Source organism: Armigeres subalbatus, chromosome 3 (assembly GCF_024139115.2).
Source record: "Armigeres subalbatus isolate Guangzhou_Male chromosome 3, GZ_Asu_2, whole genome shotgun sequence".
Taxonomy (NCBI): Eukaryota; Metazoa; Arthropoda; class Insecta; order Diptera; family Culicidae; genus Armigeres; species Armigeres subalbatus.
The window spans coordinates 315,872,741-315,895,086 of record NC_085141.1 but is presented as its reverse complement, the minus strand read 5'-3'; the positions used below and the strand labels follow the sequence as shown (position 1 = coordinate 315,895,086).

Here is a 22,346-nt window from a genome sequence, read left to right as displayed (position 1 = left end):
CAAAGTCCCTTGAATCTAGCATACTGCGCTACCTCCGTAAGTCGATATCTCCCTTACTCAATATTCTCTAAGTCGAAGTAATTTTCCAAAGCATTTTCACCTCGTTAACTCGATGTTGTCAGAAACAGTACATGCACGACATAGTTAGAAGTTAGAAGTGAAAACTGATAAGCGAGAAGTGAGAAATGAGATATGAGAAATAAGAAGTTAGAAGTGAAGAATGAGAAGTGAGATATGAGACATGAGATATGAGACGTGAGATATGAGAAGTGAGAGAGGAAAAGTTAGAAGTGAGAAATTAAAAATGAGAAGTGGAAAATGAGAAGTTAGAAATGAGAAGTGAGAATTGTGAAATAAGAAGTGAGAAATAAGTAATAGGAAGTGAAAAATACAAAGTGAGAAATGTAATTCGGAGTGTGAAGAGAGTTATGAGAAGTGAAAAGTATGAAATGAGAAGTGAGAAGTTAAAAGTTAGAAGTTAGAAGTGAAATGTGATAAGTGAGAAATGAGAAGTCAGAAGTGAGATATAAGAAGTTATATGTGAGAAGTGAAAAGTGAGAAATTAATAGTGAGAAATGAAAAGTTGGAAGTGAGAAGTGTAGAGTGAGAAATGAGAAGTAAGAAGTGAGAGGTGAGTAGTGGGTAATGAGAAGTGAGAAGTTAAAAGTACAAAGATCGAAGCGAATAGTGAGAAGCGAAAAGTAAGAAGTGAAAAGTTAGAAATGAAAAGTGATGAGTGAGAAATGAGAAGTCAGAAGTGAAATATAAGAGGTTATAAGTGAGAAGTGAGAAATAAGATGCTCGAAGTGAGAGGTGAGAAATTAATAGTGAAAAGTGAATAGTGGGAAAATGGAGATGAGAAGCTTTTTCCTTCTTTCTTTTTTTCCTCTTGCTTATTCTGTTTTCCTTCTCCTGCCTTATATCTCTCCACTCACTTCTCACTACTTAACATCTCGCTTCTCACCGCATAATTATAATCTCTCCTTCTCACCCATTGCTTCTATTTTTCTCACTACTCACATCCTTTTTCTAACTTTGCAACTATCACAACTCACTTCTCACCACTTTCTTCTCACTTCTCATTTCTCACTTTCCACTACCCTCATGTTACTGCACACATCTCACTACTCAATACACACTTCCGTTTCTCAGTACTCACTTCTTACTACTCTGTACTCATTTCGAAAATCTCATTTCTCACTTCTCAGTTCCCGCTGTTCAACATTCACTTCGTCTCTCTTCTTACTTCACTTAATAAGGAAACAAATTCAACCAGTTCGGCTAAACGTCATTCGGCCAAATATAAATGTGTTCCCTATCTCGATACCTCCCTAACTCGATGGTCCCTTCAATATCGAGTAAGGGAGAGTTCACTGTATGAAAAAAAAAAAACAGATTAATCCACCCAGGCCTTTAACACATTAGAAAGGTCATCATTTTTTATTCCGAAATGCAACGTCCGATCGAGCCAATTTTCAATAGCAAACAATGGGATCGCTTTCCCCGTCGAATGCAATTTGCGAGTAAATCGGATAATGTAAAATTTTAAAAAGTTTGTCTACAGAAATTGGACACATACACACATGCGCACACACACATACAGACATCACCTCAGTTCGTCGAGCTGAGGCGATCGGTATATAACACTATGGGTCTCCGGGCCTTCTATCGGAAGTTCTTTTTTGGAGCAATCATATAGCCTTTGTTGTACGAGAAAGGCAAAAATCTCAGGACCTTTCCCCCTCCAATTTTCCGTGAAAATGAAAAACAAGCGAGGTATGTTCTGGATGACCTTTGGAAGGCACTTCTTGTGCAATTGTTAAGGTGAAACTGTCCAGAATCCAAATAAATTATATCTCTTGTTTTCAGATTGATTGGTGCCTCTCGATAAAGAAGCAACGAATAACTAGGTAGGAATCTGGAATGCAGTAAATTACTTACTTTTATTTCTGGAGAAAGTTAAAAATAAAGTCTTATAAACTACTTCTAACAAGGGTTAAAAAAAATGAAAAAATCATTGAAGAAGAAAACTTATGAACAAGTTAATGGAAAAATAAGAATTAATGAAAAAGTTTTCGGTGGAAATAAGTACAGTATATCTGCTATATCTTGTCATAAGACGAGTTAGTACTGTCCCAATGCTATTTTCCTGTAATATTGTGTGAATTTGAGAATAAGTTGCTCACTTATAAGATAATTGTACCATAAATATATTGTACTGTGCACATTAGAATCCTTCATATTTAATGGCATAACCCTCGATTTTTATCCATTAACGGCGGGAGGTCAGCCAAAACTCGCTGATCGTTCACAAAAGCTGTCCTATTAAAAGAACGTTGGGATAATCTGGTTTAAAAAAAAAGATGTGGAATTTGAGAACAGAGGCATCGTCGGCCAGAGCATCTCTAATACTAGTAGGAATCCCGTAAGCTTCGGTCACATATGCTGCAATGATGCTGAGAGAATCCGTGAGTATGCGATCTGGTTTATCTGACGGACAGATGTCGGCTATGAACCGTGTTCGGCATATTAACGCCCCTCCTAAAACACCAAGCCTTGGAGCTGTTTCTGATGGACGTTAGGCATAATTTACGTCTGGCATAACATGATCTAAAGAACAGTTCATGACATAAAGAAGGCAGAATTATGCCTAACGTCCATTACGACTAACGTCCATTATGCCTAACGTCGCGAACCCGTTTTTGATGGCTGTGGAGGAGTACAAGGTCTTCACTCTATGCCAGTGTACCCGTGCAACTGAAGGGAGACCGTTCAGACCGCATCGTGCTTTCGTGCTGTGCGGTTCTTTCTCTTTGCGGAAGGAAGTTTTTAATACTACCCGAAGCTATTTTAATTTCAACGGTGCTTCTTAGCGCTATTTCTACCCACTGATCCCGTTACGATCTTTGCAAGGACCCGTGCCTTCGTTTTACGTTGGACCCGTTTGCGGAAGTAAAATTCCGACAAGCGGTGGTAATCCTGCAGGGACACCGTTCTGGGAAAAACCTCTGGTCAAGAAGGTCACGTCTCCAAACCTGGGCAAGAAGGTCACGTCTCCACGCTCAGCAATGAGTATTAATAAAAACAAGAGGAAGGGGAGTCTCTGAATTCTCCACTTCCTTCAAAGAAACAAGGTTTCAAGACCGTCCTGCCCAAGCGCGGAAAAATAGAAGGAAGCTGGAGACTTCAGATATTCCTTCTAAATCTAACGTTGACATTATTTCTTCTCCCATCGAACTGAGCAATCAGTTCGATTTGATTAATAACGAATTTGAGGAAATCGAATCTACCTCTAGCCCAGGTGATTCGATTCATGCGAAGAAACAACGGATTCCGCCAATTGTGGTATCTGTTGCCGAGTTTTCTGGCTTTCGGAATGAAATCTTGAGTAACCTTCGGGGATCAAGGTTTCATTTCAGATTGCTAGGAAGGGTGACTGCCGCGTTTTGCCGGGATCCTTTGACGATCGCAAACGTCTTCTCCAGTATTTAACTGAGAAGCGCCATAAATTCTTCACATATGACGACAAAACTGAGCGATTGTTCAAAGTCGTCTTGAAAGGTCTGCCCAGTGATGACAAATCACTGGATGAGATTAAAATTGAAATTTCTGAATTACTTGGATTTTCACCAGTCCAAGTAATTAAGATGAAAAAGAAATCCCACTCTGGTACTTCCCAAAGGGCATTTCTCAAGAATTTTATTTAGTTCATTTTAACAAAAGTGAACTAAATAATATGAAAAGTTTGGAAAAGGCCTGTATTATGTCCCATGTCCGTGTTACATGGGAACATTTCCGCAGGCCTGGGGAAATTTCCAAAATCCCACTCAGTGCCGTAAGTGCCAAAAGTGGGGTCACGGAACCAAACATTGCCACATGGATGCTAAATGCATGATTTGTGGTGGAACCTCTCACGCCAAGGACGCTTGTCCTGTGAGAGAAGATTCCAATAAATTTAAGTGTGCAAATTGTGGGGTAATCATAAATCCAATTTCTGGGAATGCCCTTCACGCAAAAGTTTTGAATTCCCGTGCAAAATTGATGACGGAAATTCAATCAGATCCCAGATCTGACGGGTAGAAATTTTCAAACGCTCAAACTTCGAAACCAGTTACCGGTCGAGCAATTCATACCCACCACAATTCACAAACAAATTTTGCCGCTCGTCAACGGGTAGCAAGCACTTCAGTAAATTCCATTTTTCGAATGTACCTACGTATGCAAACATCGCTGCTGGTAGACAAAATTTCTCTTCTCAAAATGAGGTTTATACCCATGTCCCAACGGAAAATAATGGTCATGTTGCCGATTCAGGTAGCATGACTGCTTCCGATTTTGATTTTTTAACTGAACAATTGCATCACATGATTGATGCAATGTTCAAAGCAAATACCATTCCAGAAGCTGTTCAGGTTGGTATAAAGTACACACAAAAAATTGTTATCGGACTCCGTTTCAATGGATCCAAATAATTGTGTGAAAGTTCTAAATTGGAATGCCCGCTCTCTAAAGGGTAAGGAAGATGAATTATTCAACTTCCTTTCAGTTCATAATGTGCATATTGCCATTATAACAGAAACCTATTTAAAACCAGGACTCTCCATTAAAAGAGATCCAAATTATTTTATCTACAGAAATGATCGTCTTGACAGCGCCTGTGGTGGGGTCGCCATTGTCATCAATAGACGTATCAAACATAAATTATTTTCTTCATTCAAAACCAAAGTTTTTGAAACCTTGGGAGTTTCTGTTGAAACAAATTTTGGAAAATTTTCCTTCATTGCAGCTTACTTGCCTTTTCAATGCAATGGGCAGCAAAAGAATTTGTTGAAAGCTGATCTTCAAATTCTGACTCGCAACAAATCTAAATTCTTCGTAATTGGTGACTTCAATGCCAAACACCGTTCATGGAATAATGCTCAAAGCAATTCCAATGGTAAAATTTTATTTGAAGATTGTTCTGCGGGATATTATACTATTCAATATCCCAATGGACCAACTTGTTTTTCTTCCAGTCGAAATCCTTCTACAATTGATTTAGTTTTAACGGATTCAAGTCAGCTGTGTGGCCAATTGGTAACTCATGCTGACTTTGACTCTGATCACCTTCCTGTGACATTTGAAATCTCACAAGAAGCCATTTATAATCCAATCAGCTCTACTTTTAATTATCATAGAGCTGATTGGGATTTATTTAAACGTATATCGATAGGAATTTTGATGTTAATATTCCTCTCGATACCAAAAGTGATATTGATAATGCTCTCGTATCTTTGACAAATTTAATTGTCGAAGCCAGAGGCATTGCAATTCCTAAATGTGAAATTAAATTCAACTCCATTATTATTGACGACGATCTTCAGCTACTGATCCGTCTTAAAATGTGAGGCGAAGGCAATACCAAAGAACTCGCGATCCTACTTTAAAAGTTATTTGGCGAGATTTGCAAAATGAAATTAAAAACGTTTCGCTATTCTGAGAAATACCAACTTTGAGAATAATGTCTCGAAGTTGGATCCCAGTTCGAAACCCTTTTGAAATTAACGAAAATTCTTAAAAACCTCAAAAGCCAATTCCAGCGCTTAAAGAGGGAAATAAAATTTTATTAACAAATGGCGAAAAGGCTCAAAAACTTGCTCAGCAGTTCGAGAGTGCCCATAATTTTAGTCTAGGTCTCACTAGTCCAATTGAGGATCAGGTTACACGAAGCTTCGAAGACATTCTCAACCAAGATAATGTTTTTGACCCTTCGTTGGGAACTAATTTGGATGAAGTGAGATCTATTACTAGAAAATTTAAAAATATGAAAGCCTTGGGTGATGATGGTATTTTCTACATACTTATCAAAAAACTTCCTGAGAGCTCTTTATCCTTTTTGGTTAATTTATTTAACAAATGTTTTCAATTGGCATACTTCCCAGATAAATGGAAAAACGCCAAAGTTGTTCCAATTTTGAAGCCGGACAAAATCCAGCTGAGGCTTCTAGTTATCCTTCAATCAGTTTGCTTTCTTCAATAAGCAAACTGTTTGAAAAGATTATTTTAAATAGAATGATGGTTCATATTAATGACAATTCTATTTTTGCTGATGAGCAATTTGGTTTTCGCCATGGGCATTCAACCACTCATCAGTTATTAAGAGTTACGAACTTAATTCGGCTCAACAAATCTGAAGGATATTCGACTGGAGTTGCTCTTCTTGATATAGAGAAAGCATTTGATAGTGTTTGGCATGAAGGTTTGATTGTAAAATTGATGAATTTTAATTTTCCTCTGTACATTATTAAACTGATCCAAAATTATTTATCAGATCGCTCACTGCAGGTAAACTATCAGAATTCTAAATCTGATAGATTACCTGTAAGGGCTGGTGTTCCCCAAGGCAGCATACTGGGGCCCATATTGTATAACATTTTTACTTCTGACTTACCTGATTTACCACCAGGGTGTCAAAAATCTTTGTTTGCAGATGACACAGGTCTCTCAGCCAAAGGGCGAAGCCTTCGTGTCATTTGTAGTAGATTGCAAAAAAGTTTGGATATTTTCTCCACTTACTTGCAAAATGGAAAATTTCCTGAATGCTTCCAAAACTCAGCTTATAATTTTCCCACATAAGCCGAGAGCTTCTTATTTGAAACCTTCTAGCAGACATATTGTCACTATGAATGGGGTTCCAATTAATTGGTCTAGCGAAGCTAAATATTTAGGACTTCTGCTAGATCAAAATTAACTTTAAAAATCACATTGAAGGCCTTCAAGCCAAATGTAACAAATATATTAAGTGTCTATATCCACTTATAAACAGAAAATCAAAACTTTGTCTTAAGAACAAACTTTTGATTTACAAACAAATTTTTAGACCAGCCATGTTGTATGCTGTGCCAATATGGACTAGTTGCTGCAATACCAGAAAGAAGGCACTTCAGAGGATTCAAAATAAAATTTTGAAAATGATTCTGAAGTTACCTCCGTGGTATAGTACCAATGAACTTCATAGAATTTCTAATATTGAGACATTGCAACAAATGTCCAACAAAATAATTTCAATTTTAGACAAAAATCGTTGCAATCTTCTATTGCAACGATTAGCTCCTTGTACCCTTAGTATAAATTAGGTTAAGTTTAGTTTAAGTAGAAAACATTGTAATTCCTACATGGTTTAATTCAACCAGAGGAAATATCGTAACTGCCAGAGGCAATTGAAATGTATTAATAATATCTAAAAGCGTAACATAGCAAATAAGGATGATAGTGTTAAGAAAACACGGAACACCTAGTCTAAGAGATAAATGCATGTATTAGATAATTAGCAAATAAAATTAGTTAAAAAAAAAAAAAAAAAAAAAAAAAAAGGAGACCGTTGACGACCATAAACACTAAAATATCGTCTACGCGGAAAAACATGTAAATGTACACGTGCGTGATGATTTTCTACGGTAATCAAAAAATTGAGCAAACTTACACCAGTTATAAATTTCCAGTATTCCCAAATATATCTGAATCTTTATTTGCAATTATAGAAAAAATCTATATGAAATTTACTGCAAAAATAGCTGAATCTTGTTGGACATAGTTGGAAGAGTACCACGATGGCAGTCAAAATGGCACCGGACCTTCCACGGGTCAACGCCACACCTGTATCGAACAGCATCGAACAAAAGTTTAATATTCAGATTACTAACCTGTTACAGTATATTTATGAACTTCCCGTGATAACTAAAATGATTCTTCAAAGAGTCCTATGCATTTCGGCTCGATATATGGCATAAACAAGCAGTTTCAGCAGCCCGAAATGTTGATGGAAGGCAAATTAAACTTCACTTTTTCGATTAAGCCACTTGTTTGAAGCGAAAACTTAATATAAACTGCAATTTTTGCCCGCGGAGCGAATGTAAACACCGGTACCGATAGCAGCAAACTAATAAACAGGGTGGTTCAAAACTGATTTTGCTCCGCCACGCTCAGTCGATTATGTTTCATATTTTGGGTGTCGTTCGCTGGTTTCGGTCGGTTTGAATAAGGGGCTTACCGTGCACAAGTCGTTTCAGGTTTGTATGGCAGTTGATATGGCGAGGTTGACTGGAAGAAATTCAAGAGCTTTAACTCCTTAGACAATGCATATTGAATGGACGATCCAATAGTTGGGAGTCAATTTTAATCGAGGTTGCGAATCTTTAGCATCATTATAAAGTCCCAAATACAATGTCAGCGGAACGGAAACGGCAAATTTGACAGTTAGCCCATATAGGGGAACTGCTCCGTTTTCCATCTCACTGAACATATATTCCTCTCATCGCAAAACAAAGAAATATGGCACCAATTTCGTCGTTTCTTTTTGCTAACATGCGTGCTCACTGCTGAAAAAAATCACAAAAAAAATAAACAAACCAAATACCTTTTTATTGCTTTGTTTATTGTGAAACCAATATCGGAGCTGTGAGATGAAGTCCAGGAACAGTAACCCTATTTTCTGTCAAGTTTGCCGTTTCCGTTCCGCTGACATTGTGTTTGTGTAATTGTGTAATTCAACAAAATAGCCAATTTTTTTCTATGATGTCTATCGTACCAGGAGCAGATACTTCATACAAAAAGTGTGACATGGGGGTGAGCGAAGTATAAAATGCTATTTCAACGGATCTTTCCTAAGGTGCGTTCAGTGAAGTCTCTGGAATATTGCTTTCAGCTATGTGGGTTCTCTTTTCGCCAGCGTTTGGAGGCGAAGCGCTGTAGCCAGTGTAATGAAAGATTTAGGCTCTGAACCATTCTACCGATTCGTTTAACTTTTAGTTAAAATTTGACATTCCGATGGTTATTTTCCCATCGGTTATTTGGAAATTTCGTTACTTTACCAGCATGTTGCACAGATTTGAATGAACTGTTTCAAACAGGATGAGATAAATGTACCATAGATATCAGCAAGCCACTGTGCCTAGGTGCTTTATGTTTAAGTCATTAAGATGTTTGGCGATAACTCGGGCAGTGTAGAAATAGTGCCATTTTCTTTTCGAAAAGAATAAAATCTCTCAAGCATGGTACCAAGGCGAAGCCAATGAAGTCAGAATAATACAGCAAGTCTCCGTTATCGGCTTTCGCATATCGATGCTTTTGGTAAATGTGCAATGGCAGGGAAATATCGTCATACCTATGTGATTGCTTTTCCTTGCTTAGAATTATCACAAACCCATTGTTCTTTCCTGTCATTGCAGGTGCTCCATCAATCGCAAGGTCCCCGCAGCACACATGTTACACACAGATTACAGTAACTTATATATGGCCAGATTCAGTCATCATCGAGTTATTGCAACCATATTCAATTGACCTTGTGCTGCCTTCGAGTTTTCTAAAGAGAAAAAAAGATCCTTTACACAGGTTTTAACAGCCCTAAGGTTTTTCCCGTTAGTTGTTCCCTGCATTGGGAAATCATCATCAAAGCTGCCAATTTCTCTGTCATTCGAAAATGACCATCAATTCCTCTTATGAAGACAGCCACCTTTGCCACGTTTTTCACGTCAGTATTTTCATCGTTTGCGAGAGAGTAGAATATGAAGCAGTCGGCTTTTTCACGTAACGTAGCTTTAATGCTACTGAAGTAGGTTTTTTCCTTAGGACACGATGTGAACATCAACCGAAATGCACTTCTTAACAAGTTTTCCGTGTTGGAAAGGTTTCATCCGTTTTGCAAAATCAGCAAACTGGCCGTACTGTATTTTCTGAATTCGTTTTAGCTTGAGTAAAGAGAGTTTGTTGCTTCTATAATCCATTGTACCAATTATTTGAATCAACAAATGGAAATTTAAATTGAAACCTTTGAAGTTAAAATAACTTTTGTGTCCTACTTGGGCCCAAGATGAATACACCACTAGGTGTTTCAATCTGCCAAATTCACTATTCAGCCATCTTGGATTTTAGTATGGAAGAGCCAGCCGGTTTGTTTTCGTTTTGCACTGAAAATGAATTTTTCACCCCCGCCTTCTTCTCTTCCATAAACTTGAAAGATTGGAGCACCTAGTACTGTATTCATCGTGCTTGGGCCCTTTCAAATATATTTTTTCATAGAAAGCTTGGATTCAGATTTTATTCCTTCAATATAACTTTCTCGGAACAATTTAGGAAAATCCGCCTTCCTTTTTTCAATGTGAATATAAACTATCTGACCAATCTTTATAGAAAACGCGATGTTCCAAATCAACCTTGGGGTCGCTTAATGTCTTGCTCGCTTGATGCAATCATTTCAAATTATTATAAATTTTTTCTTCGTTTCAAATTCAAATTATTGATTTTACAACGCGAGCTTTATTTTAAAAATTACATATATAATAATGAATAAAAAAAACTTCTCGAGCCAGATAGAAAAGCTGGCGGGCCGATTATGAGGTTATTTCTCTCACACGCCGTGTTCCACAAAAAATGGAGCCGAGGGCCGCATCCTGGTCCGCGGGCCGTACGTTCGGCAGCTCTGACCCAAAAGCTTGAGCTTGAGCTTGAGCTTGATTGACTGCTCGTAGTTGCTCGAGCTTGATTGACTGCTCGAAGTTGCTACTCCATTATGACCAGATCAGCCGTTCTTGCACAGGGAACCAACAGATGTTTGCTTGGGACTAGCACACATCTTCAATGTACAAGTACAGGTGATCTCATTTGACCTAGGTCATACTGGCGCCTGCCACGTCAGAATGCAAGTCAATGTAGGGAAGGGGGAGGAAATGATGATGCAATCATTCGCCCACTGCAAGCCGAATATACCTCTGCACTTGCCACGAGCTCATGCGGAATTTGTTGGAATTTCTGGGCTAGGTTGGAGAGGCAGTGGTCCGTCTTGGTTAACGAGCTGTCAATGTGATAGATAGGAGAAGGTAACTGATGGAATTTCTAGTTGGATGTAGGAAACTGTAATAATCTAGACTTATTTAAAAGCAAGGCGGAGCAGCATCGATTGGACTGTAAAACTTAATCACAGATGGACTAATCTCTCTGGACGTTATAAAAAAGACACAACTGTATAAGTCAACGAATAACCAGAAACTGATCTTTTATTTGTAGCTCTGACAAGCATACCATAAAATATCCCTTTTTGTTCTATTTTCCTCTCTTACATATTTCACTCTTTATTTCTGAGCGCGCACTCTTCAGCACTACCACAACAACTCCTCCCTTATTTGAGAAAGAAAACTAGCACTCGATATTTGAAAAATCAAACCGACACATTTTCTGAATGCTACATCAATATTCACTCGAAAGTGAATTATCTAAATCAAATAGTTAGGCAAATAAATACATTCATGAAAACAACCTAATATTTCTACTATTCCAATACAGTTTGTGCCTAATAATATATAAAATCACGTTTCATCTTCTTCTTATAGTTTCTATTCGATCGCCTAGTTTTTGGCTACCTCTCTTCAGGCTCAGTATCAGGAACTAGATTGTCGAACAGATCTTCTCTGTATATGAACGACTCCGCCGGGAATCCGTAGAAGTCGGACTCGTGATCAGACATCCTTCCTTCCTCATCAAAGTCTTCTTCCCTTCTTCGCTTCTGAGAATTGTACCGATCGTTCTCATCTCGGAAAACGAACTTAGAGCTGATTCCCCGCTGAGTGTCGTCCGTGATCTTGAGCTGTTGTTTGTGCGCCGAAATTTGCCTTCCTCCCAGCGAAATCTGAAAAACATTTGGCGAAATACGTTTTAGAAATGTAGCTGGCAGCCACCGCCTTACATCAGCTTTGTTAGTGTTTTTATAATAAATCAGATCACCGCATTTCAGGTTAACAAACCGGTCATTAAAATTGTCAGTAGGTAAAATATCTGTATCAAAGGGTGTATCATCATGCATTTCAAGATTGTGTTTGTAGCTAGCCTTGGGATTAATCAAATCCAATAGTGTTTTTGGTTTGTATGAAAGGAGTCTCTCAGATAGAAAACGGTTGCCATCCTCTAAACAAGTGTTTCTGTAGTTTAGATATCTGCAAATCCGTATCCAGTTTGTTGACATTTGGATCCAAAAGGAACTTTTTAAAAACATCCTTCACCAAACGAACCACACGTTCAGCTTGTCCATTGCTTTGCGGATGGTATGGTGGACTTTTCAACATTTTGACTCCTTGTTTTTCAAAAAAATTCACGAAATCTAGAGCGTTAAATGGCGGCCCTCCATCCGTGACCAGAACATCTGGTAAACCATATCTTGCGAAAATGCTGAGAAAAACTTTAATGATGTTTTTGCAGTCCGTGCCATTCTTCATGTGCTCCAGCTCAATCCACTTTGTGTAGCTGTCCACCATCACTAAAAACGTCTTACGGTCAAAATGGAAAAAATCTGCGTGAACTCTACTGAACGGCTTGTTTGTTGGTATCCACTGTGTGCAGGGAGCTGGCCTGGTAAGTGGATTCATCTCGTTACAAGTCGTACATGATTTAACATAATCCTCCATGTCTTTGTTCATCCCAAACCAGTACACAGTTCTTCGAGCCAGCTGTTTTATTTTGTTTATGCCCGAATGGTTTCTGTGAAGCAGTTTCAAAATCTTTGATTTTAGTACCTCAGGTATGATCACGCGATCTTGGAATAACATACACCCCTCAACCATTTCAAGATTCTGATGATGTGAATAAACGTCTCTGAAACATTTTTCAATGCGTTCTGGCCAACCCTGGTGAAAGTACTCCACGATTTTTTCCAAAAATTCATCCTTCTTCGTTGCTCTGGCAACCTCCTTGTAATCCAAAGGGAACTCCTCCGTAAAGTTAAGGCTCTTGATATATTCTCGATCCAAGGCTTTGGGAACTGGCACCGCTAGTGGAAACCGGGAGCAGAAATCTGCGTTTGCCATTTTAGAGGACGGCCGATAAATTATTTCGTAATCGTATACAGACAACTCGAAAACATAGCGTTGCAGGCGAGTAATATAAATCTGATTCTTTCCTTCCTTCCCAAAAATTCCTATCAGCGGTGGCAATGACAATGACAAATTTCATCCCAAATAGGAATTTATGGAATTTTTTTACTGCACACACAACTGCCAAGGCCTCTAAATGTAAAATGGGGTATTTCCTTTGTGCGTCATTGAGGCTAAAAGACGTGAAACAAACCGGCCTTTCTTCTCCATCTACAACGTGTGACATTACGCCCCCTAAACCATAACTGGATGCGTCAGTTGATACCACTATAGGATTCTTCGGGTCAAAATATTCCAACAGGCAAGGACGAAGGAGATAACTTTTGCAGTCTTTGAAAACCTTATCGCATTCGCCCGTCCATTCAAATTTCACATTCTTTTTCAGCAACGCATAAAAGCATCGTAATTTAGTAGAAAGATTGGGAATAAACTTGGAGTAATAGTTTATCAAACCTAAAAATGCTTTGAGTTCCGACGTATTCCCCGGAGCTTTTGCTTCACGAATGGTTTCAATTTTTTGTGGACATGGCAATAAACCCTTATCCGTCAAAATGTGTCCAAGATATGGTAAATCAGTTACAAAAAATTGGCATTTCTTTAAGTTGACTTTAATATTAGCCCTGGAAAGTCTTTCAAGAACTACGTAAAGGTTTTGTTTGCTTTTCTCCAAATTTTTCCCCGAAATTAAAACGTCATCCAGATAACAAGAAACGTATTCCAAGCCATGAAGGATTTGGTCCATTACCTTCTGGAAGATGGACGCACTAGAAGACGCTCCTTGCGGTAGGCGATTATAAACATATAAACCTTTTATGGTATTTATAACCATAAACTTTTTTGAGCGCTCTGATAAAAGAAGTTGTGTGTAAGCTCCTGCTAGATCAAGTGAGCAAAATATTTTAGATCCTGAAAGAGAGGCAAAAATGTCCTGGGCAACAGGCAATGGGTAAGTGTTTGGGATGATCACCTTATTGATTGAAACCTTACAATCGATGACTAAACGGATCTTTTGATCTTTCTTAATCACAATAACCACCGGTGATGCCCATTCACTGGTTTCAATTGGCGAAATCACCCCATCTCTCTCTAAAGAATCCAAATGATCTATGACCTGTTGACGCAATCGTAATGGTACTCCATACGCCTTTCGGAAAATAGGTTTTTCTTCTTTCAATACTAGATCTCCTTCATACCCTACTATTGGAGTTGAAAAATCCCCGTCAAACACCTTTGCAAACTTACGCTTAATTTCGTCCATAAAATCTTCTTCTTCAAGCTTGTGAATGCTTTCGTCTTGTGCCGCTATTTTCAAAAATACATTTCTCCATTCTCCATAAAAGCAATCCATCCAGGTGCGACCCATTAATGGCACGAAATTGTTATCGCACCGAAGTACTATAAGATCAAGTTGCTGCCTCACTCCACCATGTTGAACCTTCACATCCATTCTTCCTAAAATGTGCAACCTCTTTCCATCTATCACGGCTAACTTTTTATTGCAAGGCCGAAGCTTGACGTGCTCAAAATATTTCAAATACATTTGTTCTGGAATAACCGTTTCAGCCGAATCGCAGTCAATTTCCATCTTTATTCTGTTCTTCTCAATCAAAACCTCTACCAAACATGGCTCATTCACGCGTTTTACCGAAGAGATCATCATGCAGGGTAAATCGATTTCGTCATCGTCATCTGACTTCGACACTCTCTTAAAATTGCCCGATGAACCTTCAAATTTAGGTTTAGGAGAATCCAAAAACTTTACATCTGCCTGAAATTTGTCTCTACCGTGTAATTTGTAACAGAATTTTCTAGTGTGGCCTTTCCTCTTACAGAAAGAGCTCAAATAAAACGGTTTATTGGAGTCGTATTTCCTATCAGCATAACTTCCTAACCGTTTTCGGGGCGAAAATGACACGCTACGGTTTCTATCTTGGTATCTCTGCCTCGATCGTGAACGAACCTCCTTTCTTCCTAAGCGAGCAATTATCGACACATTGTTTTCGTCATTGTCTTTCAGCACACTAGTTCGGTTGTTGGAGATTTCATGACTCAAAATAAGCTTCTCCGCTCTAGCAGCGGACAAGTCATCCTCATCACATAGCTTTTTCTGAAGATCCCGGTTGTAAACACCTATAACTAGCAGATCACGAATTGCCCTGTCTTTAAATGTGCCAAACCCACACTGCTCAGCAAGAACTTTAACTGCTATTATAAAATCTTCAGATTTTTCACTTCTGCCCTGCCTTCTACTCCAGAACTGGTCATAAATCAACTAATTTTATTTACTCAGTACATCCTTGGACATCTAACACAGTATACTCTATGCTGAGAACCCCTCCAGAGGGTTCGGTTATATTACCGAGTAGCTCATGTCACTACAGAAACGAGCTCTCGAGTCGAGTCAAGTACAAGACACTGAAGACGGCCTTACTGTTGAGGTCGAAATACGTATCTGTCAAGATACAATTAAGTGGTGGAATTCAATGGGATTGTATAAACTCGTCTTATGACAAGTATAAGAGACTGTTTTGGACGCTTTTATTATCCGTCCCACGGTCATCGATCTGACTGAAGTTCTATTTGTAGAATTAGTAGAAAGTGGTGAAAAAACATCTGATGCATATTTTAATGTATCGCATGACAAACTTATTATAATTCTGGATGAATCTCCTGGACACATAGAAAAAATTTCTTTGAAAAGATTTAAAAGAAATCAGAAAAAAAATCTTTGAACAGGTCCATTATTTCTAACATTTTCTAACAATTATGTATAAGAACCTACCAAAAGTTGTATAAGAACTGGGCATATGCGAAAATGCTAGGTTCTTATACAAATATTGTTTGAAACCTTACAGTTTTGCAAGCTTTTCTTACAATATTTATTTGTGAGCTTAATTTTTTTTATAAGAATCTAACAATTTGGCATATGCTCGGATCTCTTTTAAGTTTTGGTAGGTTCTTATACATAATTCTTTGAAAATCTAACAGTCGCGGGTTGGGTGTAGTGATAATATAAAACGGAATTACAACGCCTTTTTAGAAAAAAAATGAACTTAGCTAAGCATTAGATTTAGCTGTTATTTGGTTCAAACTATGTATGGATACCCTATATGATACTTGACTCATGAATGTTGCTATGAGCACCAGTTACTAATCTTTCAGCACAACTATATAGCATGAAGCAAAAAATTGTTGTTGAGCGAGAAAGACAAAAATATAATCTCATTTGTCGTCGATCGATTCGAAGCAAGTGTCAAGAAGGCACATTGCAGGGAAAAGACATGGTTCGCTGCTAAATTACTCATTACTTTCTCGTTTTTCACTGACAAAATTTTACTTTTCTGCTGCTGTGTATATCATAATCGAGCTCAAGCAAACCAACATTGCAAATTTTAAAAGATTTGTAACATTGATCCATTGTTCTTTTCAATAGGGAAAAACAAAATTTCAAATGGATTTAAATTAAGCCAGAAATAATTGTCTCTATTGAAAACCCCAACGCAATACTTTTCATCCAACTGGTCACGATAATGATCTTGTTCCACGGCAATTTTCTCTCCACCAACTGGTCGCCGTCCGAAATCAGATCAGTGCCACTTTGAACTTCGTGGGTGAAGCAACGTAGAAGACTTTTCTCGTGTCTACAATTCCACATCGTTCGAGGAAATTTCATATTCTTTCCTCACATATTATAGTTACGTTAAAAGTTTGGGCACAAATAAAACCAGATTCTAATCTACGATTATATTATCCAGCAATCAATCCTAAAATGGTAAACCATAATTGTCAACGTACAATCAAAGCTTTAACCACCATAATGCAAGTCATAACGCTGACCTTTCCATGGCGAAGATCGTTTCAAAAACTCGCATTTTTTTTCTGTTCCCTTCGCCAAATTCAACATCTGCATTTTCTTATCTCTCCTTTCAGACCTCTTCTACCACGGACGTTTGAACGATCGATGAACGGCAGCCTCAACAACGGGTTTTGATCCCTGCTGCCTCGTATCCCGGTGCACGACGCCTGATCAGAGGTTTCCATCGGATCGGCATGTCGCAGCAGTGCATGAGTCCGGTGGATTGTAGCAGCGGCAGCAGTAATAACAGTGCGGTGATCCAATCGACACGCCAAAATATCAGCAGCTTCAGTAATTATTGTTCGTGATGTTGGGTTATTGTGATGCGAGAAGGGAGTGACCACCAGTATAGGAATGTACCGAATTTTCAATTGTGATACAGTAGTGCTAGAAGTATTTACCTACCCTTAGAAGAAGAGTTCCACAGAAAGTGATTTCAATCAAATACATTGTGTGTGCTTAGATATTAGTGAAATTTTGGCCACGTCGATAGCCAACACGTGAAAGTTCGTAACGATGGCGAAAATTGCTGCTGGAGATGCTTTGGCCCCGGTGGAGGGTTTTGGGGAAGCACCTCGGAGCCGGTCAGCTACTGGCGCTAGCTCACGGCTACGTGATGAACAAAGTGATAGTGATGACGGAGCGATTAAGCTGAAAAAAGAGCTCGGGTTGATGGATGGCGTTGCCATCATCGTGGGTGTGATCGTGGGAGCGGGAATTTTCGTATCGCCGAAAGGTGTCCTTCTCTATTCCGGATCCATTGGACAGGCGATCATCGTGTGGATACTGTCCGGCGTCCTCAGCATGGTCGGTGCTCTCTGCTATGCCGAATTAGGTGAGTTTCCAAGCCCTAAATCAAATCTGATTGCCGCAACGGCACGAGAGACAAACAAGTGAAACCGAAACAAGCAAGCAGATAATGAAAAGTTTATTCAGTAAATTGCTAAATCTGTACCGAGATAGTTCTCAAGTACGCACCACCCGGTCACCGTTAGATGCGATAAGGGCTGATTGAATTTGTGTCAGAGATTCAGACAGTTCGTGGGGATGTAGAATATTTTAAAACATCTTCTTGACAGTGTTATCACCGGGCGGGTGAACCACGAAGAAAAAAATGATTGACATTGGCCGGAAGAACAAATTGCGAAATGGAAACAACGACAGGACACCACACCGCTATCAGTTGATAATTATGACATGTTTATATAAATACTTCCAAATTGAATTTTGCTGTTGTTTGAACTTCAACCAAGACTGTCGTTTAAACGGCTCATTTACACTTGTTTTTGGCCCCAATGATAATAATGTTGAGGGGATCTATGTATTGAAGAAAACATAATCGAGAACACACCATATGACTTTACTCCTGCACACGATTAATAATTTTCCATGCAATAATTTTAGTAGGATTATTTTTTTTAACAAATACGTGCATTATTAAAAATGTAACGCCTTTCACTTTATCCTAGGCAAACTTGTGTGTGATGTTAGTATCTTAGTATGCTGACATATAGCAAAGTGTACCGAAAGGCAACCGCAGATTTGATTTCAAATATGGAATTATATTCGTTATACACGTGTTATTGATTTGATTTGATTTATTGGACTATAGGCTGTAAGCCCGTTACCCTACTTATACATTATACACATAATTGTTGTCACATATACAATTGTCCTCTTAAAAATAATCTTAATCTATCACGAATTACATCTGTTGTCATGTTTGTAGAAATTACATCTTGTAGTCTGTTAAATTCAGTCATGAACCTGCTGGTAGGCTCGTGCTGCGTGTAGTTCCTTGATCTAAATGGAGGATCGAAGACCCTCCGACGACGAACAGTAACCGGGCTAGTATTGAAGTTGAGCCGGTTATAGAGATATGGGCTACTAATTCGCCCTCTCAAGATGCTACAGAAAAAGACGATGTCAGCAATCTTGTGCCTGCTACTGATGGTGTCGAGGTCAAATAACGAGCAGAGATTCTCATACTCCGGTAACTCTTCTCTCCATCCAAGGTTTCTCACAGCAAATCTTAAAAACTTTCTCTGTACTGCCTCCAACCGTTGAATATGTACTTCATGTTGTGGCCGCCACACCACACTCGCAATATCCAGTTTAGTCCTAACGAGGCTAACATAAATTGTGAGAATTGCATGTGGAACAGTAAGCTCAGTAGCAATGTCTCCTTAATGACTATGTTTATGTGTTAGTTAAATGTCAGTGACTGATCCACTGTTACGCCCAAATCTCGAACTATCTGCTCGTTGCAAGATTGCATGACCCAAACTGTAGGTAAATGATATCGGCCGAACTCTTCTGGTGTAGGTAATGACCGAGCATTTGCTTGCATTGACGCTAAGTCCATTCCCACTAACAAATCTTTCAAAATTGCAAAGATCTTTTTGCAGCAAGACACAGTCATCAAGGACTTTTACTGGCATAAACATTTTTACGTCGTCGGCATAAATCAACACTATCGCGTTGGTCATAAATGACGGGAGTTTATTCATGACCATGACAAAAAGCAGCGGGCCCAAATGGCTACCCTGTGGAACTCCTGAATTAACATCGAAGGCAACCGATGTATTGTTGCAAACTCTCACATACTGAATTCTGCTCAACAAATATGTTTTAATCCATTCGAACAACATTCCTCCGATGCCAAAATCGGCTACCGCGCGCATTATACTGTCTATCCCAACAACATCGAATGCCTTACTCATATCCGTATAGACACAGTCAACTTGATAGCCTTTAGACATATAGTCCGTAACCATGGAGCTGAATTCACACAGGTTTGTCACAACAGACTTACCTTTCAAGAATCCATGCTGAGCTGTCGAGACATGTTCATTGATTCGTTCGTAGAGATGGGAATAAACTAGTCGTTCAAACAATTTCGGCATCGCGGATTGAATTGCGACACCACGGTAGTTTTCCGCATTACAACGAGATCCTTTCTTATGTATAGGAGTTATGTGCGAGATTTTCCATAGTTGCGGGAAGTAACCAGATGACAACGAAGAATTGAAGAGAAAAGAGGTCCTGCGAGTTCATCCTTGAGTTCCTTCAAGAGCTTAGATGGGATTTTGTCGGGCCCCGCCGACTTGCTTATGTCTAGCTCCAACAATCCTTGTTCCACTTCATCGCGTGATAAATCCATAAAGTCCGTGGCAGCGGCGTCTGGAGGATTAATTTCATTCACGGGATCGCTTCGATAAACACTCTTGAAGTAGTCAGCGAAAAGCTCTGCGGTGTCCTGTCCATTGGTTGAAGATTTGTTTCCATACTTCATCTCTTCCGGGATGCCGGCATTCTTCCGCCTACTGTTGACAAATTTCCAGAAAGATTTAGGATTCTCCTTAATTCCATTTTGAACGCTAGCAATGTACACCTGGTACGCTTCTCTGTGCAATACTTTGAAAGTAGCTAGAAGCTCTTTATAGGAGGCAATATTCTCTGGAGTAGGGTTTCTCCGCTTTTTCTTACATGCTTTTCGTTTATCTTTGAGGACTTGGATAAGAGTAGGAGAGAACCATTCTGGGTATGGATTCTTTCGAAATGGACGATCTTTTGACAATGGAGCGAACCTTGTGAAAATACTAAATAATGTGTAGTAGAACGATACAACATTATAGTCTATGCTATTCGTCACAGTCAATTGTCCACAATTCAAAATATCAATCGAATGAAGAAATTGCAATATACAATTGCAATATACATTGAATGCAATATACAAATAATGAGAATGTCTATGTCGTCTATGTCAAATATATTTACTAATTCTATTTTATTTATTTGCATACCAATCGTTCAGTACAAGGAACATTATTATTAAGGTGCTACATCTAGCAAGAATTATGATAATATAAACAACTTAAATAATTACGAATCCTAATTTTAAATCGATCTACTAATTTTGTTGATTCTCCATGCTGAACCATTCGACGCATTCCCGCTTAAATGCACTAATCTTTACATAATTCGTTAAATGATTACATATTATAATGCCCCTCACAAAAATGGTATTAGCGAAATGGGATGAGTTAAATCGTGGTACTATAAAGTTCCTAGTGCGTATACTTTGGGAAAGATTGAGTTTTACGTTTAAATAATTAGGAGATGACGAATGGATAATTCTAAACAAAGTGAGGCATGATCTAATTTTTAAAATGCCATTAAAATGGCAATTTGAATTGCAAATGGTGAACATGAGCATATATTGATAAGTTAAATAAAAGTCGACCGTACACAGCAGTTTAAAGCTATTCTAAATCTATCGACAGCTGGAACTGACCCATACTACTTCTGGGGGATGGCAGTACTTAACGTACTCGCTCATTCTCGCTAACACAGGCACCCGTCCCATGCGAGTCTTACTGGGGTGCTCACTCTATCGCACCCTCAAACACACCCTACATACTCTGATGCACCTCTGTCATGCCGTGTGGGTCTGACTTGTGTGCCCACCCTTCTCATGCCATGTGGGTCTAACTTGTATGCCCACCAAACCCTTGATTCACGCTCATGCACTCCATGCTTGCACACACGCTAACGCTCCTATGAGTCTGACTTGTGTGCTCACCTCTAGGGGAACTGGGGGTAGGACGCCCACGTTAAGGAAAATGCCATTTTTATCAATGAAAACCACCATTTCAGCCAGTTTTCATCAGCGCATACTGAAGAACAGCATATCTGCGACTGACTACCGATAACAGATATCTAATTGTCCATTTTATTGCACAGAAATTTGATTTTTAAAAAGCACCCGAAAAAAAATGATTTTGAAACCATGCGGGGTGAGATGCGCCAGTGGATGGGTTAAAACGCGCATGTGCTTATCGTACTGATTTTCATTTTAATTGCCTACATTAAGGCAATTAACCGAATGTTTCAGCTGTTTCGGTCATACGAAATGAGCATGGGCGTAATGCCCCACACCGACCTCAGAAGTTTGAAGGCCCATAAAATCGTTTTAAAATCATTTTTGACGACGATTTCGTGCGGAACATAAAGAACACGAGTAAGCAGCATGGCTCATGGCTCAATTATTAATTTATCAATGTATAACAGCGACAGAAAGACTAAATTCCACCGAGCTAGAATTGCATCAAAACACGCAAAAATCGTTTTTTCGAGTTTTTCATGTATAACTAGAGAAAAATCATGAAATATATGTATCCAATGGCAATATTTTTCATTGCTTTATCGTATAGACTATTGAAAATAATCAAAATGGGGATATTTAACCTTATTCAGGGGTGGCGCGTTTTAACCCCTATGGGCGTGCTACCCCCACTTCCCCTATCATGCCGTGCGGGTCTAACTTTTGTGCCCACCCTTCTCATGCCATGTGGGACTGACTTGTATGCCCACCTTTATCATACCATTACCTCTGCATGGGCAGACCATTCACACACTTCTCCGCGTTCGGCACTTTTCGCTCTAACTAACCAATCACAAGTTAGTACTGCTTGTCGATTGCTGCTCGGCGCGCCAGATTCTCTGCAAGCTGCAGGCAATCTGAGTGGTTGCAGTCGAGACTGCGTTCCACTTCTCCACCGCTTGACACATCCTCTGGATAAGGTTATCCG

At 39.0% G+C, this 22,346-nt stretch overlaps 1 protein-coding gene across 2 annotated transcripts in view; it reads left to right on the top strand.

The window, feature by feature from the left end:
• LOC134225377 (Y+L amino acid transporter 2) overlaps positions 1-22,346 on the top strand; it is a 53,276-nt gene that overhangs the window by 16,503 nt on the left and 14,427 nt on the right. The window contains exons 1-2 of one of the 2 annotated variants that reach the window (XM_062705393.1): positions 16,489-16,668; positions 16,827-17,587. In XM_062705393.1, coding sequence (XP_062561377.1) covers positions 17,269-17,587 — 319 coding nt within the window. In that variant the 5' untranslated portion in view covers positions 16,489-16,668; positions 16,827-17,268. Of the gene's footprint in view, positions 1-16,488; positions 16,669-16,826; positions 17,588-22,346 lie in introns of those variants that run through there. The other variant, XM_062705394.1, reaches the window with a different exon arrangement.